The sequence below is a fragment of the Alexandromys fortis genome, unplaced genomic scaffold, assembly GCF_014885135.2.
Source record: "Alexandromys fortis isolate MF-2015 unplaced genomic scaffold, M_Fortis_MF-2015_v1.1 scaffold_12, whole genome shotgun sequence".
Classification (NCBI taxonomy): domain Eukaryota; kingdom Metazoa; phylum Chordata; class Mammalia; order Rodentia; family Cricetidae; genus Alexandromys; species Alexandromys fortis.
Window position 1 is genome coordinate 18,585,834 of NW_026067937.1, and position 12,756 is coordinate 18,598,589.

The 12,756-nt window shown below is 46.1% G+C and overlaps 1 protein-coding gene across 1 annotated transcript in view; it reads right to left on the reverse strand.

Moving 5' to 3' along the window:
- Nucleotides 1–837, reverse strand: part of Slc35f3 (solute carrier family 35 member F3) — a 218,416-nt gene extending 217,579 nt beyond the window's left edge. Inside the window, exon 1 of the mRNA XM_050147144.1 lies at nucleotides 74–837. Coding sequence (XP_050003101.1) covers nucleotides 74–126 — 53 coding nt within the window. The 5' untranslated portion in view covers nucleotides 127–837. The remainder of the gene's footprint in view (nucleotides 1–73) is intronic.
- Between the last annotated feature and the right edge of the window lie 11,919 nt (nucleotides 838–12,756).

Sequence of the window (12,756 nt, forward strand, 5' to 3'; positions counted from 1 at the left end):
GTGCGGGCTGAGCAGGGTCCGGGTGCCTGGGACCACCTGCCCGCCGCCCTCCCGCTCCTGCGGCGCTACTCACACAGCGATGCTCTTGGCCCTGGGAGCGCCGCCTGGAAACTCTCTGATACCCATGGGCGGCGGCAGCGAGTAGCCCCGGGCGCCCAGACTGGAGCCGGAGGAGCCACGGCCCGAGCTCCCCGCAGCCGCAGCGAGGGTCCGGAAGCCCGTGGTCGCCTGCTGCTCAACCCGGCCACTCCAGGCCGGTTGGGAGCCGGTGGCAGAGCAGCGCCGCGCCCCCCGCCTGTCACTGCCGGCGCCCTAGCACGCGAGATTGCAGACGCAGGAGCTCCGGAGAGCGCGCCCGGCAGTGCGCTCCGAAGCCACCGGGTGTGTGGCTGTGGCAGCCCCAGCGCGCGTGGACCGGGCGGGGGCGCGCGTCCCGATCCCAGCCACCTGGTGTGTGCCCAGCTTCGGTTAGAGCGAGGGACTTGTCGCGGTCCTGGCGCTCTGGTTTTTACTCGTGAGTCTCGGCCTCCCCCCCCCCCACACACACCCTCCACACACACCCCAACATACACCACCCCAAAGAGCGGTGCTAAAAAGCAAACTAACCCGGCGTTTCACAGCACACACTAAGCGGCCAGTTAGACAAGGTGGTGATTGCTAGGTCAGGCACGATCCTCAGCTCACAAGCTCAAGGATGAGGCCACTACTGTTGCTGTCCCCTTTGCAGAGACTCTCGTCCTAGTTAGCTTCCGATCAGTTTTTGTGCCTTGTTCCCAAGCTACTCCAGACCACCAAATTGCCCTCCATACCGCTCTTCTTCACTGAGTACAAATTTTAAAAAACACACGGATTTATAGAGAAGAATATAGCCTTATCGAGTCCCCAAAGACTACTTTGGATTATAGCTAGACTCTACTCTTTTTTTTTTTTTTTTTTTTTTTTTTGATGTGAGATGCATTTCCCCCAAGAGATCAAAGTGCAGGCAATACTTTATGTGTTGCTGTAAGGGAAGATATATTGTTCCTTGGTGAACTAGGAATAGAAGGGAAGTCATTTCCTCAACTCGATAAAAAGAGTTTACCAAGACTTGCTGCTGGCAGGTAAGAAGCCACACTTTTCCCGTTAGATGAGAGGCCGCCAAGGGCTTTCCTTGTCATACCCCTACAACGTCCTACAGAGAGTCCTAGCCAATTAAATTACTCAAGAAAGGGAATGTAATGGATGCTTTTAGGACGAAGTAAAAGAGGAAGGAAGGAAGGAAGGAAGGAAGGAAGGAAGGAAGGAAGGAAGGAAGGAAGGAAGGAAGGAAGGAAGGAAGGAAGAGGGAGGGAGGGAAAGAGGGAGGGAGGAAGGGAAGGAAGGAAATGTTTTTGCAGGTGATGGCACTGCTGATATAGGAAGTCTCAAAGATCAATCACAAAAACTTTTGGAATTAATAGCTGTGATATTGATAGCTGATATAACAGCTTGATCGTCAATTGGATGTGATCGTCTATTGGATGTGCGTTAGAATTACCATGGGGCCAAACTTGTCTATGTGGGAGTTTCTAGGTGTGGGCAGCTCACCCCATGCCCTGCTCCTGGGCTGGATACAAAGGAGGAAGTGAGCTGAGCACCAGTGTTCCTGTCTCTCTGCTTCCTGATGATGGATGCCACGTGACCCATCACCTCATGCTCCCGCCACCATGATGGAAGGAGTGCGTTTTAAACCCTTCTACGTCAAGTTGCCTTTGTCTGGTATTTTACCATAGCAACACATGGAGTACCTCATACAACAACTGGTTTTCACAGAGGCTGAAAGAGTCAAAGTTAATGGACAAAACCTAGCCACTTTCCTATATACTTACAATGGACAATTGGAATTTGAAAGGAAACAGTAGTGTTCACAGGACTTCTAAAAAATGTAAATTTAGAGATGGATCTGATATGTACATTATCTACATGAGACAAATTACAAAATTCAAATGAAAGAAACAAAATTCCAAGCCAGCACATTGACCCAGGTGTCTTTGAACCTCAGTGCATGCATCCCCTTTTCTCAAGGATCTGCCTTCCCTGGCTTCTGAGTCAATGATAGAAATGACCAGGTGGTGGCGCCATCTGGGTTCCTTGGTACTTCATTCATCTTCAGTGATTTCAGTGAGGGAACCAGGACAGTGACAGCCAGATAGTCCAGGAGCATCTGGTGTCAGAAGCAATTACATCCATTACCTGAAGGAGGCCAGGAGTTTAACATTTTCTGTTCACAATAAGACCTCAATGAATACACTTAATGGGCACAGGGTTGTGAGCCGGGCTAATCAATGCCATTGCCCAACACGGAAGATAATCTGCATAGACGTTTCTACGGCCTCTTACAAACAAGATTTATTTATTTTTATTTTATCTGTGTGTTTGCCTACATGTATGTAAATGTACTTGCGTGCAGTGCCCATAGAGACGAGAAGAAGGCCTCAGATCCTCTGGGGTTGGAGTTACAGACACTTCTCAGCTGCCATTTTGACACTGGGTATAAATCTCAGGCTCTCTACAAGAGCAGCAAGTGCTATTGGCCCTTGGAGCCATCACTCCAATACTCTATAGCTTATTCTTCTTACCAGTAAATAAAACTCACAAACTCTTAAATATTACTTTGTTGAGATATACTCTTCTTTTCGACATGAGGATGGCTTGCTTTCCTGAAAATGTTCAGATGCCCCTGAAATATTTAGAATATTTTGTAAATGGTGACTTCTATCCTTCTCACCGGGTCCCACGGGGACTGGTTTCTCTCCACCCGCAAGTCCCTACAGCCACTTATAAGATAACCACTCAGAGGCTTAATATCAGTTGTAATTGTTTGGCCAATTACTTAGGCATATTATTGAGCAGCTCTCGCAATTAACTTAAATAAAGTTTCTGCTAATCTGTATATTGTCACATGGCTGTGGCTTGCCAATGATGGCCTGGCATGTTATTCCTTTGGTGACTCCATGGCGTCTCCCTCTCTCTGCCTTCTTTCTTTCTGTATCTTCGTTTGGATTTCCTATCTGGCTCTATTTTGCTTGGCCACTGGCTGAAACAGCTTTATTCATCAACCAATGAGAGAGACCATATTCACATCATAAGGAGGACATCGTACATCAATATTTAGTAGATCCATGTCCATTTTAAAATTGAACTAAGTAAACATTTATTGAGGGCAGGACAAAGAGGCTAGAAACACCAATAAGACAAATGTCCCCCCACCCAATTGAGCCTGAAGCACCATAAGCAAACAAACAAGTGAAGACCTACCCATGTGGGCCCCGGTCCTTGCGCATAGAGTCTCTAGAAACTGAAGAACATGTTTCTAAGTCATCACCCTTACCTGGGATGAGAGACCAGGATCAAAAGGATGTCGGAGATGCTTACGTGAGAAACCAAAGTTTTGAAAACTAGAACTTTGCCTGTAGATGCAAAAGGAAGTAGAAGGAGAATAATAGGGAGGGGATGCAGAGACAGAGGAGCAGAAGAGGAAGCCAAGGAGGAGGAGGAAGAGGAGGGGGAGGAGCAGAGTGGAAGCCACTAGAGAAGAAAGAGCAATGGCTGGAAAGTGTGCCCAGGAACCTGTTTGGAGAGTGTGATGGTACTTATTGTCAACTTCACAAAACCTAGTCTCCTGGGAGAAGGGAACCTGGACAGGTTGGGCAGGGGCGTGCTGTCTGGATTGTGTTAAGATGGAAAGACCTGTCCGGCGAGAGTGGTGACATCCTCTCGCTGGGACCCCAAGCTGCATAAATGGAGAAAAGGAGCCAGGGGCAGTCCCAGTCGTTCATCGCTCTCTGCTTCCTGATGATCTGAGCAAAATAAACCATTTCCCCTTAAGTTACCGCTTTCAGTGCATTTTATCACAACAACTGGAAAAGGAGCAAAGACAGAAGATACAGTGTAGCAGTAGGAAGGGCAGAGGCAGGGTGGCCTTACCAAAGGGCTTAGTAAACAAAGCCAGCATCCTCACGTCTCAGAATCCTTGCTGGTTTCTTCTTACCTCCATATCCAGAGTAATCCTCTCAAAGGTCAAAACTCATCCGTGGAAAACTTTCAGTTGTTGCTTTCTTTAAATCCTTGGCCTTGTCCCATCCACCTGCTCCCCACTTCTCATTCTGCAGCTGTCTCGATCCCTCCATCCTCTTGTCTCTCAGAGCCTGAGGACTCAACCTCCAAAACAGAATGCACCATGCCATGCCATCTCCGCATGAAAGTTGGGGCTTCTCTACGATCTCTATGACCTTGTGATACCCTCACCCCCCTTTACCTTTACTGAGTCCCTCCCTCCAGGAAGCTTTCTCTGGCCCTGATGGAGTAGACTGGGTCCTTCCAATACGATCCTCTCATGCTCTACTGTGGCCTTTCTAACCCTGGTTGGGGCTTTATGACAAGTTAATTTACAGAGTTATTTGATTAATGTCTGTCTCCTCCACTCAGCTAGAAATTCTGCGAGGTCAAGATTCCTCTGCCTTCTTCTTGACCCTCATATCTATCTTCATGTCTATGTAGGCACGGCTCATAAAAACATTTCTTAAATAAATGAGCAAAGGAAAAAGCAGAGAATGAAAGCGTTTGAACAATAAGATATGTGAGGGATGGAAGAAACACGATTTGCAGAATTTATTTAGACTTTCTGTTCCTATCAGTTCCCATTTCTAGGCTAACACTGATTCGCCTTCAAAGGATGGCAGGGACTGACTTCCAACTTCCTCGCATCTTATCTCTCTGGGGACTCTGACTCCAGCCTTCCTCCAAACCTCATTTTTCAACTCAGACAGCATGCATATCAAAAAAAAATGCCCGGTTTCTTGAGTCAGTCGTGACTTCAAATGCTGTTTTCTAGTCTCAAAAAGTACACCCTCAATGTTAGGTAGTATGTCCCAATTTTGGTACCAAACATAGTTGTAACATGCATCTCTGATATGCTTAAGGAAAATTTGCACATTAGAATGGGTGGGTGGAGGGGCTGATGATTGACAACTTAATACAAACATACTTACCTGGATATGTAGGTGGATGATGGAGAGGCAGATGGATGGATACTCACACATGACGCGTTTTGCTTACCTCTTCCAATGAGTGGTAGCCTCCTTTTGTTTCTATTCTAATTCATGTAGCATTCAAGCATAAGAGAATTCTGTTGGTGGATTTACCAGTAACATGGGGAGTGCTGTGAGTTCCCGACATTTTCATTAGGGAAGAAAGATTTATTGAGACCATGCCAACATTTTATTAGACTAGCTGCAACTGGTATCTCCAGCTGTGATCAAACCATGACTACAGCAACCATGATGTACCATGTGGGCGGGGGCAACAGCCCAGAGAGCCCAGTCACTAGAACATTGCCTCGAGCTCAATGCATAGAACTCACTACAAAAAACAAACAAAAAAAGCTAGGCATGGTGGTTCATGATTGTAAGCCCAGTGGGAAGGTAAAGACAGACAGATCCCAGGTTTACAATAATCAGCCCATCCAGCTTCCTTGGCAAGTTCCAAGCCAGAGAGAGATCCTGACTGAAAAAGAAAATGGAGTATGTTAGGAAGGATGCTTGAGGATGTTCTCTGGTCTACACACATGTGTGTGAACCTGCACACACACGCACACACATACACACACACAAGAAACAGAGGCAGAGGAGAAATAATACTTCTCCATTTGCCTTTATCCCATTATAAGAACAGAACGAACTCGAAGAGAGACTAAAAGTTAGCAAAGACAAAAACAAGAAATAGATGCAGCCTACATCTTGTGGAATAGCTTCTAGATCCAAAGAACTAGGGATACAGTGGCAAAGCCTCTGAAAATAGACAGGCAGCAGCTTTCTGTGGTTAGGGGCCTCTGGCCAACAGGAGTTGCCTTTAAATGGAGAGGGGGATTTGTGGACAAGGAAACAAACAAAGGAAGCAGACATAAAGACACATCTAGGCAGGATTTTGATGCATGCCACTGGAAGCCAGCAGGTAAAGTTCTAAAAGAAACGTATAGTCGAGAGAACCTAACTAAGAAAACTTAAAACTGTCAAATGCCGCTGGAACTGGCTTGGGAGCAGGAAACAGCTGGAGGAGTTTTATAGGCCTTAGGGAGAGCCTCGGCATCAACACTGACTCCATCTCAGCCAAGGAGGGCAGTGGAAAAGGTTGACCTTGCAAAGGACAAAGCCAAGGGCCCTGGGGAGGTCTGGACAAGAGTTTCTCCCTGTAGAGTTGAGTTAGGACTTGGCTAAAGAATAGGGAACGATTCCAAAACCAACTCCACGGGATTTCAGCATTGCTGGGGACCAGCAACTTCTGCCTGTTACAGCCAATCTGTGGCTGTGCGCTAGTACCCGCGGCCTCGTTAGCGTCTGAGTGTGTGTACAGAACTAGACAACCTGTCCTTTTGCTAAAGATTGCCTTGGGCAGTCACATCTGAATTTGAGAGATCAGAACACTGAAAACTGACAAGCCCCTGGGAGAGTCTGGCCTGGAAGCTTTTTGCTTCAAAGAAGAGGCCAGCATATTCTGGTGATAAATTGAGCATGTCTTCACTGGGTAGCGAGGAAGTCACAGACCTTTTGTCAGAAGCTATCACATCTTTCTGAATGCCCTAACCGAAGCATAAAGACTGCACATTTGGGTCCCCTGAAAAGTGAAGCCAACTGATTGATTCCAACAGGGGGGGCCGTGAGCATGGTCGAAAATGCCCTTATGAAACTCAACATTATGTATGTGGATATATGCCAACAAAAGACCTTAAAAGAAAAATGCAGCTGTAGAAATGAAGTTCACAGTCCTGGAAGGATTCAAAGGGTCAGCCATTCTTCCTGCGCTGCCAAATAAACACAAATAAAAACCACGGTCCTAATTTAAAAATAAAAATCCGGGGCTGCAGAGTTGGTTCAGTAGCTGAGAGGAGTTGCTGTGTCACCGTGAAGAGCCAAGTTCAAATCCCCATCACCTATATGAAAGGTCAGGTGTGGTCACTAGCAGGCCTGTCACCCCAGCACGGTGTGGGTGGGGATGAGGGGGAAGAGACAGGAGGATCACTGTGCTAACTGGCTGTATGCTTAGTTCTGGATTCCAGGAGAGACTCTCAAGAGAATAAGGTGGAAAGTGTAGGGCAGGACACACGACATGATCCTTTGGCTTCCACAGAACAGAGGTTGAGGACCCTCTTACACAAGTACGCGTACAGTCCCCACCCCACCCCACATGCGCAGCTTTCCCCCATTGCCAATGATACTGCAACAGTATGCACTATGTCTGGTTTGCAAAATCTCCACTTCCAGCTGCCCATCCCAGAAGACCTCCTACTTCCACCCAGGACATCAAAATCACTAGCTGCTGTCAATCAATGTCAGTTTTCCCCTCACAGCTGGAGGCACAGAAACCTATCACAAACACAAAAGCCGTCAGCCAGTGCAGGCTGTTTTTGTACCCCGCTTCACCTTCCATGTGCCCAGGCAGCCCATTTAAAATTCCTAACAATTAAATTCAAATTTTCCACATAGATTTGCATACTCAGTCAGTCCTGATGCTTTCCTCAGTGAGCAGCCTCTACAGTAAACTCTCTGAGGAAACTGTTAAAATAGCCAAGAGGGTCTGGGAGTGGCTGTCTCCCAGAAAACCTTGGCTGTTGATGGATGATTCGGAACTTCAGCTCTCGGCGTATCCCTTAAGGCAGGCAAATCCCTTTCTTTCTGAACGTTCTTTCACCTTTGCTTCTTTTTTTCCGATAATTCTCCCACTGATTCATCGAGGGAGGATGTTAGAATCAGCAGGAGTGGAAGTGGAAGCTAAGTTAGTCCACAGCCTCCAAGGGAAAGTCGAGCATCCCACCCCAGCCTTCTGCCCTGGGCCTGCTGGTGATTTATGCTGGCTTTTCTTTTTCATATCTGCCAGGTTCTGGGGTGCAACAACCTCCTCCACCATGAACTGTCTGAGCCGTTTCACTCTCTTAGGTCGTTCAGGGTTTGAACTGGAATCCTTCCAGGTCCTACCTGCTCAGGTTCTCTGTTCTGCATGACCTTCTGGCTGCAGAAGTTGGTGATGGAGAACGTGCATTCAATAGGTCACAACCTTTCTTTGAACTCTTCCAAAATGCTGCTATCTTGAACAGAACTCTCCTGTGACAGGAGCTGGTATATGTGCGTGATGAGCCTTTTCTCAGCACCACAAGCCTCTGAGATTAACATAGCATGGTTTGACTGTTTTTATGTTTAATTTTATCTTTTGATTATGTGTTTGTGTGTGAGGCCGGTGCATATGTCCACATGAGTGCGGTCCTTCAGAAGAGGATTCCTGATTCCCTGGAGCTGGAGTTAGAGCGATTCTGTGTCTCCTGTCATGAGTGCTCGGAACTGTACTCAGGTCCTCTAAGAAAAGTATTTATTCGTGTGTGTGTGTGTGTGTGTGTGTGTGTGTGTGTGTGTGTGGTTTTTCAAGATAACAGCCCTAGCTGCCCTGGTGTCCTGGAACTAGTTTTTGTAGACCAGTCTGGCCTCCAACTCACAGAGATCTGCCTGCCTCTGCCTCCCGAGTGCTGGGATTAGAGACATGTGCCACCACTGCCCGGCCTCTGTATGGGTCTGAGCTAGGTCCTCTGCATATATATTACAGTTGTGTATCTGGGTGATCTTGTGGGACTCCTAATGGAGAAGAGGGTGTCTATTCTGATTGGATCTCCCTCATCAGTTGTCCTCTCTGGAAATGTCCTCACACATACAAAGCTGTACTTCAAAATGCCCTCGGCACTCTGCATTTCTTAATCTAGTCAAGCTGATAGTGATGATCAACCATCATCACACACAAAGTATATATAGCGTATATATGCGTGTATTACATATGTGTAATATCGTCTACACATATGACATTTATTATGCTCACTATGGCTATGTGCCTGAGTGTGTCTACATATTATATCATATATACATAAAGAAATTCTGCTCTCTTCCGTGTCAGCCTAGTTAGGAATTATTTCAGCATCTGAATTCTGCTGCTGTTTCTCCAGAGACTTCTAGAATTCTGCATTTTAAGTGGATTTTAGGCTCTGCAACACATTATTTTCCAGTATTGTCTGTGCTGATAATCTTTATTCATGGTAGGTGGCTTTGAGTTTGGAAAACAGCCAACAGCCATTCGGTGCAAACCCTAGGTAAAATGTGGTTGATTAAGCTGAAGCAAAATCAATTTAGGCTTTCTTCTGTTTCTTTCCTTTCCCCCAGATAGACCTTTCTGGGATAATTGTTAGGAGACAGAAGAAATCAATTGCCAGCAGCAGGCCTTTCGTTTGCAAAGAATCCCTAGCTTTCATAAGAGAAGGACTGTTTAATAGTGGAAGACACAGCCTACATGAGCCATTCATCCTGTCAAAGACACATCATATGTGGTTCTTTGAGAATTACCGGAGGCTGTCATGAACAGGACAGCCAAGACTGTGTTTTCCAGCTGGTAACTTAGCTTTGGTTTTCAGAGCATAATCAAGATAATAAGATAAACTTTAAAACAGTTTACTGGAGGACATTAATATTAGGGTTCTCCAGAGAAACAGAAGCAATTTTCTCTCTCTCTCTCTCTCTCTCTCTCTCTCTCTCTCTCTCTCTCTCTCTCTCTCTCACACACACACACACACACACACACACACACACACGCTCCCTCTCTCTGTCACACACACACACATGCTCACATACAAACATCTCACACAACTCTCCCTCTCTCTCATACACACACATACATATACATACACTCTCCCTCTCCTTCTCTCTCTCTCTCTCTCACACACACACTCACAATCTCCCTCTCTCTCATACACACACACTCTCTCTTACACACACACACTTTCTCCCTCTCTCTCATATGCACACACTCTCTTAAACACGCACCCACTCACACACATTCTCCCTCTCACTCATGCACACACACTCTCTCTTACACACATGCACACACACTCACACTCTCCCTCTCTGTCATAAGCACACACTCACATTCTCTCTCTCTCTCTCTCTCTCTCTCTCTCTCTCACACACACACACACACACACACACACACACACACACGATCTGTTTATGATACACTATGCTGTTTCAGATGTTGACAAACCTGGACTCTGCAAATCCTATGCTCTATTTGGAGCTGAAGGCCAACAGGCCAGAGAATTGTCTGCAAGGCCATCTCTTTGTAAGCCATGTTCACACCTTCCTCTGATTCACAACCCTCAAGCCTCACCCACATCTCAGTCTCATCCAAAGCATCCTCCCAAGTTGACAAAGAAAATAGAAATTGAGAGTACACTTCTTATAAATTTGGGGTTCATATGCATCTCTTTTAGCCACACCTAACTTACAGATAAAGATAGTAGCACGGTCAAGCCTCCACTCAGCTGGACACATCTGTCTTATGTAAAGTCACTAACCCTTTCCTTCAGGAGAAGACTGTCTCTGATCGATGCTCATTCTCCTCGGTCACCTACAATTTACATAGTTAGACAACACTTAGATACAGTCTCCTTTCATCCTGCTGCTGAGATAAATACTCTGAGCAAAAGCAGCTTCGGGGAGGAAAGGGCTCATTTGGTCCACACCACCGAGCCACAGTCAATCACTGAAGCGGGGTCAGGGCAGGAACTCAAGTAGAAACCACAGAGGAATTCTACTTGCTGGTTTGCCCAGGCTCATGCTTAGCTAGGTTTCTGTTATAGATCAGACCCTCCTGCCTAGGGAATGATACTACCCACAGTGGGCTGGGACATCCTGAGTCCATTAACAATGAAGGCACTCCACCATAGACATGCCCACACACCAATGTGATCTAGGCACTCTCTTCTAAGTGACCCTAGAATGACAGACAGCTGAAGATAGCTAGGACCAATACCGTGACAGGAGGTCAATGATCTTGCTACATGACAAGGCACAGATATGCACTAGGGAAACCAGGAATTTTAAACACGCAGGGTTAGCTCTTCAAAGGGAGAGATATATAACCTGTTTTCAGCCCAGAAGGCTGGGAGCAAGGGTGGTTAATGGCCTGGTGACATTTGTACTTTCTGTGTGGCCAAAACCTCACCAGAGATTCTTCCTGAGACCCTTATTGTGAGGTTGGTTTTCTCAGTCAATCTATAGAACCTATCTTTATGGAAGATGTTGCGTGTACTTTACAAAGAATTTTGATGTAGCCATGTCTTAAGCTTTATTGTGCACACAGAGTTGAATTAATTAACACCAGGAAAATCTTTCACAAAAATATGATGTGCTTAGAAATGCCTAAAATACATTCAAGCTCAGACTCTTGAAGTTTGAACCAACAGCGGCTTCTGAGTCTTTTTGAACTGAACTCCCATCTGGCCTCTCGCAGATCAACACTGATGGCCATGGTGTTTGCGGAGACCACTGCCAATAAGATACAGGGAAATCTCAAGATACTTGATACTCATAGGTACTCAAATATTTGTAATAGAACAATGGGGAAATACCCATGGTGATGATAGTCTTTCTTTCTGTGGCCAGGCTCAAGGCTGAAGCTGGTAGTCACAATCACTTTCATCTTCTCTTCACTAAAGTATTTCTTTGCCTTCAGCAAGAACCTCAGCTGGCAGTGGACTCCACCTTGGCCTTAATTTCTCCAGTGTCTAGACTGTGATAGGCCTGTCTGTGCTGGGTTATGGTAGGTTACCTGTGACCTCAATCACAGAAACTGTTAGCCCTGAGAACCTGAGAGGCTTTCCTTACTCTGAAATATTCTTTAATAACCATCCAATTTACCTTTTTCAGTCAGGCTCAATCCTGACACACACAGGGCCTCAATCCCCTGCCGCCACCTCTTTTCATGTTGATTCAGAGAAGTGAGGATTCCAAAGGAGATGGGAGGAATTTCATCTTTCAGTTCACTGCAATGGAAGCTTTTACCCCGGGAAACTCAGCCCTCAGAGCCAATGGAGAACACGACCCTGGGCTTAGTGAGCAAATACTTGGCTTGTGAGTCCTTAAGGAGAATAGTGAGTGTAGACACCTAAGTTTCCTTTCCTGGATTCCTAGATCCATCCTGTCTGGCTGGGGGACAAATTATACCACACAGTGGATACAGATTCATCGTATATGCAATTGCTGGAGAGCCTTGTCCCAGTAGCTCATAGCTAGAAGTGGGCCTGCACCTTTGCTCCACTGGGTCATCAAGCCGGCTACTTTGGGATACAGAGGAGCACGCTCACGTTGGAAAGGTCCAACAGGAAGGACATTCATCTGCTCAAATGCTTTTCAAGAGCAGGTTCAATGGACTGAATCCTAGAAATTTTCTTTTCACTCAACAGAACATAGGTATCTTGGGACTCACAGGTTTGACCTTTTGATGTGTGAATTAAACATGGGGAAATAAATTCTCTGTCAAATGTCATACCTTCAAGAATTTCTAATTCACCATTCGGGAGTTTTCCGTCCTCCTCTGTGGTGACAGACATCCTTTCTTCCAGCCCCTTTTCATCTCATCAGAAACGATGCTTCCAATGTCTCGGTCTCCATTTGCAAAACCGTAGTGACCTGAGCAATTTCTTCAGGGGCTGTCACGAGTTTTTTAAGTTCAGCAATTATAGCATCAACAGCCAGCCTCGCACCTCTCTGGATCTCCACTGCATTCGCACCTTTGCTCATCTTCTTAAAACCCTCCTTGGTGAGAGAACGTGCCAGAACAGCAGCAGTGGCGGTGCCACCCCCAGACTTTTTTTTTTTTTTTTTTTTTTTGTGCTCTTGGCAACATCTTGAACAAATTTAGCTCTCACAT